This window comes from Piliocolobus tephrosceles, chromosome 13, assembly GCF_002776525.5.
Source record: "Piliocolobus tephrosceles isolate RC106 chromosome 13, ASM277652v3, whole genome shotgun sequence".
NCBI classification, from domain to species: Eukaryota; Metazoa; Chordata; class Mammalia; order Primates; family Cercopithecidae; genus Piliocolobus; species Piliocolobus tephrosceles.
Window position 1 is genome coordinate 49,762,639 of NC_045446.1, and position 21,907 is coordinate 49,784,545.

The 21,907-nt window shown below is 37.3% G+C and overlaps 1 protein-coding gene across 2 annotated transcripts in view; it reads right to left on the minus strand.

Annotated features, from left to right (window-relative positions):
- PDE3B (phosphodiesterase 3B) overlaps window positions 1-21,907 on the minus strand; it is a 216,714-nt gene that overhangs the window by 25,300 nt on the left and 169,507 nt on the right. The window contains exons 8-11 of one of the 2 annotated variants that reach the window (XM_023230953.3): window positions 11,989-12,137; window positions 11,055-11,192; window positions 10,004-10,115; window positions 7,738-7,851 (exon numbers count right to left, since the gene is read on the minus strand). In XM_023230953.3, the coding sequence (XP_023086721.1) occupies window positions 7,738-7,851; window positions 10,004-10,115; window positions 11,055-11,192; window positions 11,989-12,137 (513 nt within the window). The remainder of the gene's footprint in view (window positions 1-7,737; window positions 7,852-10,003; window positions 10,116-11,054; window positions 11,193-11,988; window positions 12,138-21,907) is intronic. The other variant, XM_023230954.3, reaches the window with a different exon arrangement.

Below are 21,907 nucleotides of genomic sequence, written 5' to 3' on the forward strand. Positions count from 1 at the left end.
AAAAAAGTTAACAGCCATGATGGCATGCACCTGTACTCCCAGTTACTCAGGAGGCTGAGGTGGGAGGATGGCTTGAGCCCAGGAAGCAGAGGTTTCAGTAAGCTGAGATCCACTGCACTCCAGCCTGGGTGACAGAGCCAGATACTGTCTCAAAAACAAACAAACAAACAAACAAAAAAACAGCATGGTACCAGAACAAAAACAGGTATTTGAACCAATGGAAGAGAATATCACATAATGGCATCAGTTCAAAGAACAAATCACATCTTGTGGGACAGTACTCTAGTTCCACAAAATATTTACGCCTAGCAGGAACCTCATCTGAGTCTTAAAGATGTCATTCTACCATTCTCTCAGGTCTGATGTAGACAGATAAGGTTCATGGAAAGATTAGTAAACTCTGTGGGCATAAGCCCATTGCCACAATTTGCAGAAAAATTAGTTTCTTGATCAGATGCAATGCTACCTATAATAACCTGATGGTAAATAAGGCATTAAGTAAGTTCAAGGATGGAGATGGTGAAGCACTACAGACAATGCAGATAAATCCACATCCACAATAAGTGAGAACAAAAGCTGTCTCTTCCATAAAGGAAAGGGTCCAATGCAATCAACCTACCACTACTCAAATGTCTGGATGTTCCCTCAGGGAATGGTGCCTTATTAAGGACTCACCATTGGTCTCTCTTACTGGAGAGCAAGGCACTCAGCAGAGGCCTGAGCCAGGTGAGCTGTAGAGAAGAAGCCCATGGTATTTAGCCCATACATAATATCTCTATTCTTTCCATCTTAGGGATATGTTTTGGCTGTGTTGCCACCCAAAATCTCATCTTGAATTGTAACCCTATAATCCCCACATGTCAAGGGTGGGACTGAGGGTAGAGGTAACCAGATCATGGGGGCAGTTTTCTCCAGGCTGTTCTCATAATAGTGATTCTCACAAGATCTGACAGTTTCATAAGCATCTAGCATTTCCCCTGCTTGCATGTCTCCTTTCTGCCATCCTGTGAAGAAGGTGCTTTTCTTCCCTTTCACCTTTTAGCCATGATTGTTAAGTTTCCTGAGGCCTCTCCAGTCATGCCTCCTGTACAGCCTGCAGAATTGTGACTCAATTAAGCCTCTTTCCTTCATAAATTACTCAGTCTCAGGTATTTCCTTACAGCAATGTCAGAACAGACTAACACACTTAGCTGTTGCATGCATAAACCCACGGAATAAGAACTCCAGTACATAGGGAAAGAGACTGATAGCTCTAAGATAAGAGATCATTTTGTCCACCTGATCATCGAGAGCCTTCTTTGCAGTGAATGGCCTTTGGCAAGGATTATATATTAGTGAAGGTTATTCAGAGAAACATAAACAATAGGATGTGTGTGTGTGTGTGTATATACACACACATATATATACACATATATAGAGAGAGAAAGAGAGGAGATTTATTTTAAGGAACTTGCTCATGAAATTAAGAAGGCTGGCAAGTCCAAAATCTGCAGGGTGGGCTGGTTGGCTAAAGACCCAAGGAAGAGCTGATATTGCAGTTCAAGTCTGAAGGTTGTTTACTGGTGGAATTCCTGCTTGCTCAGAGGAGGTCAGTCTTTGTTTCTATTAAGGCCTTCAACTGAATGGATGAACCCCAGCGACCTACGGAGGGTTATCTGCTATACTTAAAGTCCATCAACTTAAATGTTAATCTCATCCAAAAATATACCCTGAGGGAAATATTGAAATTAATGTCTGACCAAAAATGTAGGTACTACTGCCCAGCCAAGTTGACATGTAAAATTAAGCATCATAGTAAGCATTCACATGGCAAACAAACATTCACCACTCTGGGAAGGTTAGCCATAAACCTCCTAACAAAAACTCCTTGTCCAATTAAAAACTCTAATTTTAAAATATTTTTCCTTCTAAGTCCCAAAGCATCCAAGGAACTTCTTAGCTATTGACCATAAATCAATATAGATCCTTTCAGCTGGCCATGTCTCTTTCTTGACCAACTGATTCACAGCTTGATCTGCTTACTGGAAGGATTTACTTTATTACCTTTCAAAAGATACCCTTGAGTGATCCTACAATGCTGTAGCTACCCATTTTCAGAAAGTACTGGCATATTGGGCAGAACTATCTATAAACCAGGGCCACTGGTCTTTCTCTTTAAGTCAACTGATCACAGGGAATTCCCCAAGAAGCTGTAACTATGGATTAAGGAAGAAGTATTGGTGTATTAGGAATAAACGTCATGGAAGTCTGAGCTTATGTTCTGTGCTTTTAGGAGCAACTCAAAACTAATATTGTAAGTAATATTCTTCTCCTTGATGATCGAGAACTACTGCACATGACAAATTTATGAACTGGAGGATCAAAGGGCCCCAAGTTCACGATGGGCAGGTAACATGGTAACCTGGTAACCTAGTGCCCATGGCCAAGTATTCAGATTCTACCAAAGTGCAACAACAATTTAGCCACTTTTACAGAAAGGAAAATAATTATCTGAGGAAAGCTGCCTGGTTTTGTCTGAAATCTCCATGTATTTACACTGTAATTATCTTGTAGTGGTCTTCCAGAGACTCCACAGGGCATTCTATCTGCAAAGGACATTTTCTTTTGGCAGTCAGATGGAAAAATGGCAGAGTAATCTGCACAAGTAGAAATTGCTTCACATGTTTCTCTTGCTCTGGGTTGCATATACAGCCTTACAGTACTATTTTGAAGCAATAGTACTCAGAAGTCATGAATTTGCCTTCAGAATCCAAAGAGCCCTTTATGTAGAGAATTTCAAATGTATCAGTTATTCCTCAACTCAGAGGAAATATCTCAACATGTCCTAGACCACTGGATCCCTAATATACTTCAATGATATGACAGATCTCTGAATTTTTGTGCAATTTTTCTCATCTCTCATCTGCGGGCACTATTATGAAGGCATCTAGGATATCTGTTACTTTTTGCTCCATGGAGCTACTCATCATTATCTCATCAATGTAATGGATGACCTTGATAACTTATGGGACCAGATTAGATTATAACAGAGAATGAAAGACTTGACATAGCCCAGAACTAAGACAATAGAAGTGTATTGTGATATCTGCCAGATGTAAATATATGTCTTCTTGTGAATTTTGCTAAGAGTTATGGAGGGAAGACAACTCTCCAGATCAATTGCTCTGTGCCAAACATCACAAGTTAGGTTGACTTATTGAAAGAAGAGACTATATCTGGAACAGCTGTGGCAACTAGAGTAACCACCTGATGACGTTGAGAATAATCCATCATTTTCCAGGATCTACTTATCCTGTGTAAAAGCTATATAATTAAGTTGAAGAGCAATGTGATGGAAATCACCATTCCTGCATCTATTAAGTATTCGATAGTAGCACTGATTTCTGCAACTCATCTATGAATGTAGTATATTGCTTTCGGTTCACTGTTTTGCCAGAATGAGGCAATTCCTGGAGATTCCATTTGATCCTTCCTACAATGATGATCCTCTTTCCAAAGATCAAGGAATTGATGAAGTGATTCTGCCAGCTGCTGAATATGTTTACTCAATGCATTCAGAAAATGGGTGTGGTTCAGCTAACTACCATTATGAGATGAACCCAGTCCAAAATCCTTTTATCATCTAAATTCCATAAGCCCCTAACTCTGGCTGTAGGACCAGCATAGCATTTCACTCTCCAGGAATTAATGTTGAAATAAATTTCCCAGCACTGTGATAAAGGAGGATACTTCTTGAGGATAAAGTTAGGGATGGGTGATAAAATTGAATATGATCACCCCATTTCAACATCTTATCATTATAAGCTTCTGGATTCCTTCCTCTACAGTACACAAGGAAGTTTCACAATTCTACTTCATCTGATGCCTATACTTTAGACAACTCATGAGGCAAACCGTTAGAGCCACTGCCAGTTGCTCAAGCTAATACACTGACTCCAGAATACCTGGTAGGTACATCTTCCTTTCTCCCTGGTCTAACACCCTTAAGTCTATTCAGATATATATCCCCCAGGTTTCTATCAATATGAATTGGTAAATTACTCTGGTATTCAGACTTAATACTTATTCCCCTAAGATCTGCAGGATATAAGTTTAATTATGGATCTAAAAGAAATGAGTGACAGCAAAGTTGAATTTAGAAGTGAATTATTCCCCTATAAATCAATAATCTCAAGTGAGGTCATTACAGGGCTTTCAGGCAATCAACACAAGGAGAAATGACAGTTTCCCAGCAGGAAGAATCAGCAGGATTTGGGGAATACAAGGCAATATTTATTTAAATCTATCCAGATAATCTCATTTCGATTATCAGGATCCTTTATTTCCCATTTCATATCTTAATTCTAACATAAGAGGTCTACTGAAGCCACAAACTTATTTGCATTGTATTTCAAGCAACTTCAGGATCAGACATTGGGTTTTATTTTCAGAAGTTATGATCCCATTACAATAAAAAATAAGGGTTTCTTGGCCGGGCGCGGTGGCTCACGCCTACAATCCCAGCACTTTGGGAGGCCGAGGCGGGAGGATCATGAGGTCAGGAGATCGAGACCATCCTGGCTAACACGGTAAAACCCCATCTCCACTAAAAATACAAAAAATTAGCCAGGCGTGGTGGCAGGCCACCTGTAGTCCCAGCTACTCAAGAGGCTGAGGCAGGAGAATGGTATGAATCCGGGAGGAGGAGCTTGCAGTGAGCAGAGATTGTGCCCCTACACTCCAGCCTGGGCGACAGAGCGAGACTCTGTCTCAAAATAATAATAATAATAATAATAATAATAATAATAATAATAATGGTTTCTTTTAGGTCAGAGATGCTATCTGGTTCTTCAACCATTAATTACAGTCCTAAACTTGTCATTTATTTTCTATTAGTTCTCCAGTGCAGTGAGAATAGGACAGCACATCCCATGGTCCTTGTAGTCTTAGTTTTCATCATAATTTTCCATTGCAATAGCTGCTTGGTTCCCCAAAGCTACTTGGTTTCCTTTCTTCTACAGATACTTGACTCCATAACACTATGTATGAGAACTCATAACACTGCTAGTAAGAACTCAGAAGGAAGTGTGCAGCATGAGAGAGAAAACATATATTGTCTTAGAGAATACTATACCTAAGTCATTGAGAACAGACTGGAGATAGAAAAATGGTCATTAAGGGCACTGCCAATGAATGCTCAGAAGGAAATGAGGAACATGTCACTGGAAACTAGAGGCCAGGGAATCCCTGTTATATAGTAACAGAAAATTTGTCTGAATTAGGTGTTGCAGTTATGTGGAATACAAAACTTACAAATGATAAACTTAGACATTTAGTTGAGGAAATTTCCAAGCAAAGCGTTGACGGTGTAGTCTGGTTTCTTACTGTTCATAGTAAATATGAGAGGAAAAAGAAAGATTGGGGGAGAACTGGTAAGCAAAGAGGAATAAGGACTTGATAATTCAGGAAATTCTCAGCCTATCCAGACTACAAAAGAGACTAAAATTAAGAGAGTTGCTGTCAGTTAAGTGTGTTCTGCACTTTCAGAAAGCCAAGGTTGCAGAGCTGGATCGATTTTCACTAGTTCCTTGGAAAGATCTTAAAAGGTCAGGGTCAAAAATAAATTTGAAGATGTTATGCTGCTGTCTTTAAAGAATGGGCTGGCTGGGCACAGTGGCTCACGCCTGTAAAACTAACACTTTGAGAGGCTGAGGCGGGCGGATTGCCTGAGCTCAGGAGTCCCAGACCAACCTGAGGAACATGGTGAAACCCCATCTCTACTAAAATACAAAAAATTAGCCAGGCATGGCAGCATGCGCCTGTAGTCCCAGCTGCTCGGGAGACTGAGGCAGGAGAATTGCTTGAACCCGCCTAGGAGATGGAGGTTGCAGTGAGCTGAGATCGAGCCACTACACTCTGCCCTGGGCCACTGAGTGAGTCACCATTTCCAAAGGAAAGGGAAAGGGAAAAGGAAAGGAAAGGGAAAGGGAAAAAGGAAAGGGAAAGGAAATGGAAAGGAAAGGAAAGAAAAGAAAAAAGATAGGGCCATGAGCCAAGGAATGTAAGTGGCTTCTAGAAGCTGGAGGAGGCGAGTAAACAAATTCTCCTCTAGAGCATATAGGAGAAAAATAGTTCTGCTGACACCTTGATTTTACTCCAGTGAAGCCTTTTTTTGAACTTCTGACCTCCAGAACTGTCAGAATAAATGTGTTGTTTTCAGAGGCTAAATTTCTGGTAGCTTACTACAGCAGCAATAGAAACTAATACAGACTTTTGGCACCTAGAAGTGAGGTACTGATGTGACAAACACCTAAAAATGTGGGAGTGGCTTTGGAATTGGACAATGGAGAGGCTGAATTTTGAAGAGAATGACAGAAACCAGTAAAAAACCACCAACCAACATATTCAAAAAGTTCACTAAACATCAGGCAGGATTAATACAGAAAAAATTACACAAGTACATCATAGTTAAAACGTTAAAAACCAATAGGAAAGAGAAAAAGGAACATATTATATTTATATATTATATTTCTCAATATGACCTAAGTCTTGACTTGTCAACAAAAACTGTGAAAGTCACAAGATTATGGAATAATACCTTCAAATATGCTAAAATATAAATACATTATTCTAAGACAAAATGACATCTAAAACAAAAAAGTTGAAGAAAATTATCTCTAATAAAAGCACAGAACTGCTGGAAGGAATGAAGGACACTAGAAAGAATAAATAAGATGGCAGACAAAAATGAACCAGTGACATAAAGCAAATCCATTAAACAAATAATGCATACTTTAGACTCAACTACCCAAATGTAAAAAGTAATATCAGTGGCTGAGTCTATGACATTTACACTGGTTAGCATGGTAATATTATTTCTCAAGTATTGGTAACTGAGCAAATTGTCTTGAAATATATCAGTGCAGTGGCATGATCATGGCTCACTGCAGCCTCGAACTCCTGGGCTCAAAAGATCCTCCCACTTCAGCCTTCTGAGTAGCTAGGACAGGTGTGTGTCACCACATCTAGCTAAATTTTTAAAAATTATTTTTGTAGAGATGGGGTCTTGCTTTGTTGCCTAGGCTGGTTTCAAACTCCTGGCCTCAAGTGATCCTCTTGCCTAAACCTGTAAAAGTGCTGAGATTATAGGCATCAGTCACCATGCCTGGCCCTTCTAATAAGCTAGAATAAGAGAACTATAAATGTTATGATTCATTGTATTTATATAAACTATTATATTTATGATAAGGAATAGCATTAACGTTTTTGGAAGCAAAATTTGTTTATAAAAGTTTTTGATGTCATCATTAAAATACTTTGCGAGGCTTTTAAACATGTTTTCTTTGGTTTTCGAATGTTATATATTTTAAATGTATGTGATGCACTTGAGACAAAAATAATAATAATTTTTTTTAAAAAAACAAAGGACTAATTATCATAATGTTCAGGATAGTGGCTATCTCAGTGAGGAAAACCAAAGAATGGGGCAAAGAAGGAAATATGATAGATCCAGCAGTACTGAATATTAATCTACCTCTTAAGATGGGTATCAGGTTTAAAAATTTTCATGTCATTATTATGCATCAAAACTTACACAGTAGAATTTGGGGATAAGTGGTTAAAAAAACTTACATAGTCCTTCATATGTACTAAAAGGTTACTTAATGAAAAATTTAAAAGGACAAAGGTAATGAAATGAGAAAGTTTGATTTACTATTCCTGAGCAAATCATTAATAGAGATTTGTAGAAGGAAGTACCTGTTTCATTTTCTGTTCCACAACCATTGTGGATCTGCTGTAAGCCAGGAACTGGCCGTGTTGTCAGATACCAAACTGCATGTAGGACATCTGTGGCATGTATACGATTGTGATCTAAAGTCACCAAAATGTTTTTCTGTTAGGTTTAACATACAACATTTAAAAACTATAATAATTTCCTAATCATACTATATCCTCATAAAAAAGATGTGACAGAATAATTCCCCACAATTGAATTTTATTTGATCTAAAGTCTCTTGATGTGTTAAAAAAAAAATTCTGTTTTAAAAACTTCCCCGTATACTACGAAAACATAGTAAAGGTGCCAAAGAAAAGGCAGTATAACCAAGGAGTATTGAAAAGCATTGGAAAATGTTCTTAAGGTTGCTATTTTGTGGCTTTCAAAAATATCATGTAGTGTCTGATTACAGAGACTCATGTTTGCACACAAAACAGTTTTGTACACAGAACAGTTACAAATTCTGGTTACTTACATTTTTGTCCCCAACAAAAAGGTCAGAAATACTATGTCTCAGGCTTGCTATAGGAATTAAATGCTAAATATGTGAAAGCCTCCAGCACAGTGTCTGATACATCATATATGATCAATAAAACATTAATTTACTGAAATTCAACTATGTGAAAAGGCAATGTGGCATAGTGTAAAGAGTATAGGCTTTAGAAGTCAGATAGACCTGAAACTGAAACAGTACTTTGGTATCTAGTTTTATAATCTTGGGAAAGATCCTTCTGAGTTTACTTCTCACCTATAAAAGGTATATAATACAACTTTGCCAAAAAATATTGAATAAGATAACCTATGTGAATCTAATGATTGCAGTTAACATCAATATCCAATGAAAATTTAACACTTCAACAAATACTTAATGTATATGTATGCATTAGTAGATAATATAATATTGTTTTGCCTATAGAAATGACATGGCATCCACTGGGAACTTAATTATTATTAATAAATCACCACCTTTTACTGACCATTTACTAAAAAGTCTGATATGTGCTTTACATGAATTATCTTATACCATTACTACCTATGGAGTAGGTACTATTGTTATTCTCATTCACAAATTTTTGAAGTTTAGAAAAGTTAGGTCCAGAGACTATTTTCTTAACTAATATATCCTAATTGAAACTGACAGTGAAGACTCTTTACCACCTCTTTCTTTTCGTTCCATTTCCTTTGAAGTCCATCTTAAAGTATCCCTATATCCCATTTATAAAATTCAACCACTTCTTTGAATGCACAATTTATAAGTGGAAATTACAGTATATGTAACTCACCTTAAATTATTAAACATTATTAGTGAGTTATGCCAATTGAATAATAATTCACTATTTATAGAACCAATTTCTCAAAAATGTGTCCACATGGAGGGAAACTGTAGACAATATACAAAGACAGTCCTATCTTTTTCTAATATGAACTCAAATTATATTCAAACACAATATGCAATAGCCATTAAATTATTCCATAAGTCGGAACACAGTTAAAAATTGAAATTAGATTATCAATTTTAAACATTTTTAAGTGAATGATTTTCTGAAACTCTTGACTAACTTTTAAAAAGATAAAGTACTCAGGCAATTAATTTTAAAAATAGAAAGATGTATACTATATAACAATCAGGTGAAAAAGCAGATTATAAATATGTATCAATATTATGACCACCTTTACAAAAAATAAATTTATGTAAGAACTCTTGGAGAATATATACCAAAATGTTAACAAAAAACAGACAAATAAAATGTTAACAGTAGTCAGTTAAATCTAGGTAGTACAATACAAATTTTCTTTTTAAATCTCCATTAAAAAATTTTTCAGGCTAGGCGTGGCAGCTGATGCCTATAATCCCAGCACTTTGGGAGGCCGAGGCAGGTGGATCACCAGAGATCAGGAGTTCAAGACCAGCCTGGCCAACATGGTGAAACCCCCATCTCTACTAAAAATACAAACAATTAGCTGGGCGTGGTGGTGGGCGCCTGTAATCCCAGCTACCTGTGAGGGCTGAGACAGAAGAATCACTTGAACTCGGGAGGCGGAGGGTGCAGTGGGCCAAGATCGCACCATTGCACTCCAGCCTGGATGACAAGATCAAGACTCTCTCTCAAGAAAAAAAAAAAAAAAAAAAAAAATTCAAACATGCAGTTTTAAAAGTGTTTAAGGGACCATCTGAAAAGAAAGATGATAAAGAGTTTCAAAACCCATATTATTTGAACTTCAATAATAAGATATGTTAATACTTACAAGGAATGTCTCGATAGCCATTTTCTAATGCACGAAAATAGTTCATAAATTGTTGAGTGGGAATTTTAAATATTTCCAATAAACCAGTGTCTTGAAATAAGGTATACATAACCTAAATGTCAATTAAAATAAAGTTTACTTTAAAAATCAGAATTTCTATTTGTAGCTAAGTATAATGTTTCCATGATTTGGAATGTTAACCATGTATTAATATGTCTTTAAGCTAATAATTTATTTAAAACTTGCCTACAATTAATTCTTTCCAAAAAATCAGAATGGAAGATATCACCCTAAAGCCCCTGAAAATTAAAGAAGGCTTACCATACATATCATGTCCCAATTTTTAAATTTTTCCATTCTTTTCCTTAGCTTTTTATTCCTAATTTACTGAAGGTCATGTGAATTCTATTCTAATCTAGTCCTGGGTATTAAAAAAAAGTCAAAACAATACTATGTTTATCACATTTTTATCCCTAAGGACTTCAATGAGATGAACTTATATATCTTTCACAAAATTTATCCTTATGTTTTTGCATTTCATAAATAAGATATTAAAGTAATTAATGAGAGTAATATTTTGGGGCGGTTAATCTGATGCTGTTATGCAGAGCCATCAGGTATAACTCTGAGTCTCGGTGGTAAAATCAAAGTATTTTCCCATAGTTCTAGCATGAAATGAACCATCTGACCTTGAGTAAAGTATAGGGAGGGCAGGTGGAAAAATTAAGCTTAAATTTCAGTGGTTAGAACTAGACGATTTTTCATGTTCTTTTCAACCTCAACATTCAAGAAAATGTAAATCTTTATTATTTATTTAGCATAAATTAAATCCCATTAATATGGTCAAATAAACTACTTGTCATATACATAATAGTATGATCTACATCTTATATGTAATTGTTTTATGTATATATTTTTTTCTGAAAAATAACTTAATGAACAATGTCAGTTGAACTAGTGCCTAAACCATTATATAATACTAGATTTTGCTTTCTATAAAGATTAAAGAAAATTAAATTTACAGTTAAAAAGTAGATATCTGAAAGCAAACCTCACTAAGAATCCTTCCTGATTTCTCTCCCATCTTTTCTACAAGTTCAAAAATTGGAAAATTCCAGTTGCTCATCTTCTCTATTAATGAGTCATACTCTTCTACTAAAATCAGGTCCAGTGATACTTCCTGTTCAATCTGTACATACAGAAAAACAACAACTTTATTGTATCTTCTATAAATACTGTGAAATATACACTAAAATGAGAACACTTAGAATTAAACATTTAAAAAAGTCTGTACTATTTTCTATAATGGTTATTCTTAAATATAGTCTTATCTGCCCTTCTAATTTCTCTTTCTAGAATGTTATCTTCAGACAACTAAACACATAACTCTTGGGTGTAAGACTTATTAATCTTCTTATATTATTTTTATGAATAAAAGTATTATATTTCCAAATTACTATATAAATCCAAAGTCTATCATTTTCATTTTAGTAGTTACAGGTATCAAAGGGTAAGAGGAAAAAAAAAAACATATCCTTACGTTGGCATTTATTACCAGGATAATTTTTCAAAAGAAATAGGTGTTTCTTTTCCCTAAAAGCCTAAATTTTGAAATTTAAGAACAAAACTATATTGCCATTATAAATACATTATTTTCATTGTTTTTAGTAACATGCACATATTCTCTATACCTTCACATATGCAAAAGAAAATATCAGAATAGAAAATAATATATTTTATATAAAACTAAATAAAATATATTCATTTAAAACTGAATGCAGTTTGTTGCTTTAGGATGATAGAATTAGAACAAGTTACTGTATTATTTGTAACCCAAGCAATATTTCAGTTATAGTCACTTATCAGTAAAACAATTTAAAAATACTATTACATTAAAAATCTTGTTCTGGGCAAAAGTAATAAAACCAGTACTAACAGTATTACATTTCACCTTAACATAATCATATTGAAAGTTTATCTTTTACATTTGTTTGCTGTTCATTCTGTGCCTCTTCTGTTAGCCAATTATCACCTTCCTGAAATAATTTTCTGCTGTCTTTCTTCTCTGTTTCCTCTTCTTGTTGAGTTTCCATAACTTTGAATGATTCTTTTGAGAAAATGTTTTCTTCTTCACCTTTCAAAAAATATATATAGTAATAGATAGGAGTAAAACGTGCCCTATATGTACAGTTTTACATGAAAAATAATTGTTAAAAATATTTAGATAAAGTAAATCATAATGGAGTTCAATCTAAATTATTTCATGACACCATTAAGTTGTATCTTGCTGTGCTATTTTGCCTAGATACCTTATGCTCAGGCAGCAAAGACATTTCCTGTATTGGACTCCCCTTTCATATCTACTCATGGATCCTAAGTGGATATTCTTTATAAAAGTGAGAAAAAGAAAAAGTTCCTATCAATAGAAATTTTCTTACCAATTTGATGTAAACAATTTCCAACATCTCTGAGTTTTAGATATAAAAATTCTAAAATTATAATTACAAATCAGTAAGATTAAATCACATGTAAACCTTAAATCACAATATTATAAATTGTGAGTTATATCTCTACCAATGTAATAATTTCTTTTCTCAAATCACATGGAAAAGGACAGCAGTATTCGCAGCTAAATAGTTCTCATTCACATGTTAAAAAACATTCATATTCATTCTATTTGTAATACCTTAAACAGGGAAATTACCCAAAACCTATCGACAGTAGAATAAATAACTTGTGGTATATTTACACAATTGATCACTACAGAGCAAAGAGAATGAACTACAATACGAATGGTACTTAAAAATATAATGTTCAGTGAAGGAAGCCAGGCACAAAAGTACATATTCTGTGATTCTCTTTAAGAAAAATTCAAAAGAGTATGAAAGACAAAAAGATCATTATCTTTGGGGCATATGATTGGAAGGGGTCATGATGGGTAATTTTGAGGTGTAGGTAATATTTTTTTTGTTTTTAAAAAAACAACTTTTATCTTAGGTTCAGGGGTACATGTGCAGGTTTGTTATATAGGTAAATTTGTGTCATGGAGTTTGTTGTACAGATTATTTCACCACCCAGGTACTAGGCCTAGTACCCAATTACTATTTTTTTCTGATTCTCTTGCTCCTCCCACCCTCCACCATCAGGTAGGCCCCAGTATCTGTTGTTCTCCTCTTTATGTGCATGTGTTCTAGTCATTCAGCTCCCACTTATAAGTGACAGTACTTGGTTTTCTGTTCCTATGTTAGTTTGACTCCAGCTCCATCCATGCCTCTGCAAAAAACATTACCTCAGTCTTCTTATAGCTGCATAGTATTCCATGATGTATATATACTACATCTTCTTCTTTGCCTTTTCTTTTAGAAAAACTACCATAATCATTTATTACTTGTTCCACTATGGACACATAAGATAGAGCCCAAACTATACAGTAAAATAGAATCTGGATTCAAGTCTGAATACTACTATAGAAACAAGTCCTAGCCTCACTACTTCACTAGCTGTGATTTTTTTCATTTTATTTATTTATTTTTTAAGTTTAGTGGTACAAGTGCAGGTTTGTTACATAGGTAAGCATGTAACAAGGGGGTTTGTTGTACAGGTTGTTTCATTACTCAGGTATTAAGCCTAGTACAAATTAGTTGTCTTCCTGATCCTCTCCCTCCTCTAAGAGGCCCCAGTGTGTGTTGCTCCCCTCTACGTGTCCAAGTGTTCTCATCATTTAGCTCGCACTTATAAGTGAGAACATAACAATATTTGGTTTTCTGTTCCTGTGGCTAAGGATAATGGCCTCCAGTTCCATCCATGTCCCTGCAAAGGACACAATCTCTTTCTTTTTATGGCTGCATAGTATTCCATGGTGTGTATGTACTGTATTTTCTTTATCCACTCTATCACTGGTGGAACTTAGGTTGATTCCATGTCTTTTCTATTGTGAATAGTGCTGTAATAAACATACACATGCATGTGTCTTTATAACAGAATGACTTATATTCCTTTGGATATATACCCAGTAATGGGATTGCTGGGTCGGATGGTATTTCCGTTTTTAGGTCTTTGAGGAATCACCACACTGTGTACCACAATGACTGAACTAATTTACACTCCCACCAACAGTGTACAAGTGTTTTTTTTTTCTCCCCAACATCGCCAGCATCTGTTATTTTTTGCCTTTTTAATAGCAGCCATTCTGACTGGTGTTAGATGGTGTTTCATTGTGGTTTTGACTTGCATTTCCCTAGCGATTAGTGATGTTGAGCTGTTTTTCATATGACTGTTGGCCATATGTATGTCTTCTTTCGCAAATTGTCTGTTCATGTCCTTTGCCCACTTTTTATGTTTGTTTTCTCTTGTAAATTTAAGTTCCTAGTAGGTGCTGGATATTAGGCCTTTATCAGATGCATAGTTTGCAAAAATTTTCTCCCTTTCTGTAGGTTGTCTGTTTACTCTGTTGATAAGTTTATTTTGCTGTACAAAAAAGCTCTTTAGTATAATTATATTCGCATTTGTCAAGTTTTGTTTTTGTTATGATTGCTTTTAGCATCTTTGTCATGAAATATTTGCCAGTATCTATATCCAGAATGGTATTGCCTCAGTTCTCTTTCAGAGTATTTATAGTTTTGGGTTTTACATTTAAGTCTTTAAACGATCTTTAGTTGATTTTTGTATATAGTGTAAGGAAGGGATCCAGTTTTAATCTTCTACATATGGCTAGCCAGTTATCCCACCACCATTTATTGAATAGGGAGTCCTTTCCCCATTGCTTGTTTTTGTCAGCTTTGTCAAAGATCAAATGGTTGTAGGCATGTGGCCTTATTTCTGGGCTCTCTATTCTGTACCATTGGTCTATGTGGCTGTTTCTGTACCAGTACCATGTTATTTTCTTACTGTAGTTCTGTAGTATACTTTGAAATCAGGTAATACGATGCCTCAAACTTTGTTCTTTTTGCTTAGCATTGCCTTGGCTGCTCAGGCTCTTTTCTGGTTCCATATGAATTTTAAAATAGCTTTTTCTGTTTTGAGATGAATTTCATTGGTAGTTTGTTAGGAATAACACTGAATCTATAAATTGCTTTGGGCAGTATGACCATTTTAATGATATTGATTCTTCCTATCCATGAGCACGGAATGTTTTTCCATTTGTTTGTGTCATCTCTGCTTTATTTGGGCAGTGTTTTGTAATTCTCATAGTAGAGGTCTTTAATCTCCCTGATTAGCTGTATTCCTAGGTATTTTATTATGTTTTTTGTGGCAACTGTAAATAGGATTGTGTTCCTGGTTTGGCTCTTGGTTTGGCTGTGTTACTGTATAGAAATGCTAGTTATTCCTGTTCATTGATTTTGTATCCTGAAACTCTGCTGAAGCTACTTATTAGCTTAAGCAGCTTTTGGGCCAAGACTATGGGGTTTTCTAGATATAGAATCATGTCTGCAAACAGGGATAGTTTGACCTCCTCTCTTCCTATTTGGATGCCCTTTATTTCTTTCTCTTGCCTGATTACTGTGGTCAAGACTTCCAATACTATGTCGAATAGGAGTGGTGAGAGAGGGCATCCTTGTCTTGTGCCCATTTTCAAGGGGAATGCTTCCAGTTTTTGCCCATTCAGTATGATGTTGGCTGTGGGTTTCTCCTAGATGGTTCTTATTATTTTGAGCTATATTCCTGCAATACCTAGTTTATTGAGTTTTTAACATGAAGGGATGTTGAATTTTATCAAAAGCCTTTTTCTGCATCTATTGAGATAATCATGTGGTTTTTGTCTTTAGTTCTGTTTATGTGATGAATCACGTTGACTGATTTGCATATGTTGAACCAACCTTGCATCCCAGGGATTATCATGGTGGATTAGCTTTTAGATGTGCTGTTGGATTTGGTTTGCAAGTATTTTTGTTGAGGATTTTTGCATCAATTTTCATCAAGGATATTGGCCTGAGGTTTTGTTTTTTTCTTGTGTCTCTGCTACATTTTGGTATCAGAATGATGCTGGCCTCATAGAATGGGTTGGGGAGGAGTCCTTCCTCCTCATTTTTTTTGTAATACTTTCAGTCCTTCCTCTTCAGTTTTTTGCACCACTACTTTCAGTATAAATAATACCAGCTCTTCTTTGTACATCTGGTAGGATTTGGTTGTGAATCCATCTGGTCCTGGCCTTTTTTTTTTGGGGGGGGGGGGTGGTGTTGGTGGGCTATTTATTACAGATTCCGTATAGGTCTATTCAGGGAATCCATGTCCTCCTGGTTCAGTCTTGGGAGGGGTTATGTGTACAGGAATTTATCCATCTCTTCTAGGTTTTCCAGTCTGTGTATAAAGAGGTGTTCATAGTAGTCTCTAATGGTTGTATTTCTGTGGGGTCAGTGGCACCACCCCCTTTGTCATTTCTAATTATGTTTATTTGGATCTTCTCTCTTTTATTCTGTATTTGTCTAGTTAGCAGTCTATTTATCTTACTAATTTTTTCAAAAAATCAACTCCTGGTTTCATTCATCTTTTGGATGGTGTTTTTGTGTCTCAATCACCTTCAGTTCAGCTCTGATTTTGGCTATTTCTTGTTTTCTGTCAGCCTTGGGGTTGGTTTGCTCTCTCTTCTCTAGTTATTTTAGTGGTGATATCAGGTTGTTAATTTGGGATCTCTCTAACTTTTTGATATGGGTGTTTAGTGCTATAAATTTCCTTCTTAACACTGCCTTAGCTGTGTCCCAGAGATTTTGTAGGTTGTATCTTTGTTCTCATTCGTATTAAAAACCTTCTTGATTTCTGCCTTAATTTTATTATTTGCCCAAAAGTCATTCAGGAGCAGGTTGTCTAATTTCCATGTAATTGCAAGGTTTTGATTGATTTTTTTTTTTAGTCTTGATTTTTATCTTTATTGCACTGTGGTCCAGGAGTATGTTTGGCATGACTTCAGTTCTTTTACATTTACTGAGGATTGTCTGATTGATTTTAGAATGTGGTAATGAGAAAAATGTACATCCTGTTGTTTTTGGGTTGAGAGTTCTGTAGAGGTCTATCAGATCCATTTGGTCCCATATTGAGTTCAGGTACTGAATATCTTTGTTAATTTTCTGCCTCAGTGATCTAATACTGTCCAGTGGAGTGATGAAGTCTCCCACTATTATTGTGTGGGAGTCTAAGACTCTTTGTAGATCTCAAAGAACTTGCTTTATAAATCTGGGTACTCCTGTGTTCAGTGAATATATATTTAGAATAGTTAGGCCTTATTGAATTGAACCCTTTACCATTATGTAATGTCTTTCTTTGCCTTTTTTGATCTCTGTTGGTCTAACACCTGTTTTGTCTGAAATTAGGATTGCAACCTCTGCTTTTCCCCGATTTCCAATTGCTTGGTAGATTTTCCTCCATCCCTTTAATTTGAGCTTATGGGTGTCACAGCCTGTGAAATGTGAAACTGTCTCTTGAAGACAGCATATCATTGGATCTTGCTTTTTTTTTTTTTTTTAATCCAGTTTGCCACTCTATGCCTTTTAAATGGGGCATTTAGCCCATTTACACTCAAGGTTAGTATTGATATGTGTGGATCTGTTCCTGTCATTGTGCTGTTACCTGGTTATTAAGCCAGCTTGTGTGGTAGCTTTACATCACTGGGTCTGTGTACTTAACTGTGTTTTTTTGTATTACCTGGTAATGGTTATTCCTTTCATATTTAGTGCTCTTTTCAAGATCTCTTTTAAGTGGGTCTGGTAGTAACAAACAGTAGTAACAAACTTCCTCAGCATTTGCTTATCGGAAAAGGATTTTATTTCTCCTTCATTGAGGAAGCTTAGTTTGGCTGTATATGAAATTCTTGAAGTTTTTTTTTAAAGAATGCTGAATATAGAACCCAAGCTCTTCTGGCTTGTAGGGGTTTCTGCTGAGATGTCCACTGTTAGCTTGACTGGGTTCCCTTCGTAGGTGACCTGCCCTTTCTCTCTAGCTGCCTTTAACATTCTTTCCTTGATTTCAAACTTGGATAATCTGATGATTATACACCTTGGGGATGATCTTCTTGAGTAGAATCTTGCAGGAGTTCTCTGTATTTCCTGAGTTTGGGTGTTGGCTTCTCTAGCAAGGTTGGGGAAGTTTTCATAGATAATATCCTGAAATACGTTTTCCAAGTTGTTTGCTTTCTCCTGTCAGGTATGTCAATGATGTGTAGATTTGGCCTCTTTACATAATCCTGTATTTCTAGAGGTTTTGCTCATTCCTTTTCATTCTTTTTAAAATAATTTGTGTCTTACTTTCTTATTTCAGAGAGCCAGTCTTCAAGTTCCAAGATTCTTTCTTCAGCTTGGTCTCTTCTGCTATACTTGCAATTGCATCATAAAATTCCTGTAGTGTGTTTTCAGCTCTATCAGATCAGTTAGGTTCCTTTTCATACTGGCTATTTCATCTGTCAGCTCCTATATCATTTTATTGTGATTCTTAGTTTTCTTGAATTGGGTTTTGCCATTCTCCTGATCTTGATTATCTTTGTTCCCATCCATATTCGGAATTCTATTTCTGTCATTTCAGCCAGCTCAGCCTGGTTAAGAACTAGTGTGGTTGTCTGAAGGTCATAAGACACTGATCATTTAGGTTGCTGGAGTTCTTGCATTGGTTCTTTCTTATCTCTGCATGTGGCTGTTCCTTTAACAGCTGGGCTGCCTCTGATTGATGTGGTCAGACAGGGACAGCATGTTTGTGCTAGAGTCCCATGTTGAGAGAAGTGAGGACTGGGACCTGTATGGAGAACAGTCCAGCCACTTTTCTGTGAGGTAGGTACTCTGTGCTGGGCTCTGGACCGGCTAGCCTCTGGTCCCAACAGACTCTCCAAAGCCTGAAGACAGCAAAGCCTAGGGCTGTGAGACAGCAAAGATGGCAACCTGCCCCTCCCACTGGGAGCTCTTTCTCAGGGAGTTACAGAGCTGCTACTGGCTTGATAGCCTGGAAGTGAGGGTAGCTAGAGAACCAGGCCAGGAGGACCTGCCTAGTGAAGATATATGAGATTGGAAACCCATGTAACAAACAGTCTAGTCACTTTTCTGTAGGGCTGCTGCAGTATGCTGGGGGTACACTCCATTCCCTAGTCACCTTTGTTTATCTAGCACCTGAAGGTATCAACAGTGAAGGATGTGAAACAGCAAAGATGGCAGTCCCCCTCTCCCTCTGGGAGCTCCATCCCAGGGAGGTTTGAAACTGCTGGTGGCCAGAAAACACTGGCAGAGATGGCTGGACACCCCAGTTGGGTCCCACCCAGTGAGGAGGAACAGGATTGAGGACCTGTGTGAAAAAGCAGTCTGACCACTTTTTTGTAGAGCAGTTGGGCTCTGTTGAGGGTCTGCTACAGCCCCCAGTCACTTTGGACTCTCCAAATCCCAAAGGCAACAATGGTTAAGGCTGAAAAACAGCAAAGATGGCAGCTTGCCCCTCCCTCTGGGAACTCCGTCCCAGCAAAGTATGATACTGCTGCTGGCCAGAAAACACTGGCAGGGGTGGTTGTAGACCTTGGTCACAAGATTCTGCCCAGTGAAAAGAAACGAGATCTGGGACCCATGTAAAAAAGCAGTCTAGCTGCTTTCCCATAGAGCTGTGGAGAAAGACAGCTCCAGACCCTAGTCACCTTGGACTTCCTAGAGCCAAAAGGCAACAATGGCAAAGGCTGTGAAACAGCAAAGATGGCAGCCTGTCCCTTCCCCTGGCAGCACCATCCCCCGGAGGTTCAGAAACACTGCCAGCTGAATAACAGTGGCAAGAGTGGCTGGTTACCTTGGTTGGGAGGTCCTGCCCAGTGAGGAGAAGAGGGGTCAGGGACCCACATAAAAGAGCAAGCTGGCTGCCCTTTTGTAGGGTGGTTACACTGAAGACAACAAAGGCTAAGGCTACAAAACAGCAAAGATGGTAGCCTACCCCTCCCTCGGGGAGTTCCATCAACACATCAACACTGCTACCAGTGGCTGGCTGGAGTTCCAAGTCAGTGGTCTTATCCTGTAAGGTGCTGTGGACATGGGACCTGCAGACCATTGCTGCTCAGCCCCCTGAATTCAGCTGCTTCTTAGGGGTCCGTATAGGGGTCTAACCTCCTGCTTTGCCGAGTTGCAGTTGCTTTTGCCTAGAAGCCCAAGAATCTATAGCTCCTGCGGCTCCGCATGTGCCTGAGCAGCTACTCTGCCAAGATGTCACAGAGCTCTGCATATCCGACCGAAGACCCTGGTGCAGTGGGTTTACGATGGGGAGTTTCCTGACCCAAGGGTTGCAGAGATCTATGGGAGAAGCATGGGTCCCCAGGGTTGCTCACTCAGTCATTCTTCCCTAGGCGAGGGAGGCTCCCTTGGCTCCATGTCACTCCCAGGTGGGCAGTCATCCTGCCTTGCTTTTCTGCATTCTCTGTGGGTTGTTTTCTTGATGAATCCCAATGTGTGTACATGGATGTTTCAGTTGAAGGTGCTGTACATACTCACTCCTTCTATTTCTCTCCATGAGAGCAGTGCACACTAGCTGCTTCTAGTTGGCCATTTTGGCCAGCCTCTTATTTTGTTTCTGGATCTGGGTGCTGATTATATGATAATTACAAGCTATAAACTCAATATGTAGAGTTTTATTTGATTGTTTGTAAAAAGAGATCTTGGCCAGGCACAACAGCTCCTACCTATAATCCTAGTGCTTTGGGAAGCCAAGGCAGGAGGATCACTTGAAGCCAAAAGTTTGGGACTAGCCTGGGCAACACAGCGAGTTCTCATCTCTACAAAAAAATTTTTTTTTAATTAGCCGGGCATGGTGGCCTATGCCTGTAGTCCCAACTACTCAGAAGACTGAGGAGGGAGGACTGCTTGAGCCCAGGAGTTGGAAGCTGCAGTGAGCCATGATTGTGCCACTGTACTCTCTAGCCTGGGTGACAGAGTAAGACCCTGTCTCAAAAAAAAAAAAAAAAAAAAATTCTTAAGAGTACTCATTGGAGTTGAGTTTCAGAAAACTAGGTTCAAACCCTGATTTTTGTACTTAATAATGGCAAGCTTTCTCCCCTGTAAAATTTGGATAATACCTACCTTACAAGATGTTATATATAATAGGTGACTAATAAGTGTTAGTATAATCTCAACCTAATACAATGAATATACCAATCATTAATTGATTAGATGATGATCGCAAGTTTTACTGTTTAGAAAACATTATTTTTTCCAAATGAAAAACATTTAGTTTAAGAAATTAAATTTAGACTATTCAAGTATTTATGATAAGTTAAGGCAGTAACTACAATGATATTCTAAAATAGCAGATAATCTAAAAATTGTTGGCACTCAAGGTATATTACATAATTTGCTTTTTAATGATATGAATTCCTAATAACTATTATCTTACAGATAACAATAAAAACAGGTGAGATAAATGTAGCATTTCTTTTCTAAAGATGTCCGCAACACTATCTCTTGTCCCAAACACTTTTCTGAAATGTATTCTTATCATTCCTCTATTAAGACAGAGCATTTGTTTACCAACCCTCTGGAATCTCAACAGGCCTCATGACTGCTCTGATTAACAGAATATGGCAGAAGTGACACTCTGTTCTGAGTTGAGCCATTAACTGGACTGGCAGTTTCCACCTCCTACTCTCTTGGAATGCCACCAACAAACTGGGAGAAGCCCATGGAAGGGTCATATTTATGGACTGGTCAATAGCCAACAGGCACATGAGTAATCCATCTTGGAAATTCTGCCCAATCAATCCTTCAGATAACTGCTTCCCCAACCAATATCTGACTGCAATCTCATGAAAGTCCTCAGGTAACAATCTCCCAGTTGAGGCTAGTCCACCCAAAGAAATACGACACTTAATAAATTATTGTTCTTTTTAAAAACTTTACTGAGTATAAATTACATACCATTAAAATCTACCCATTGTAAAATGCCTTAGTTCAGGCTGCTATAATTGGA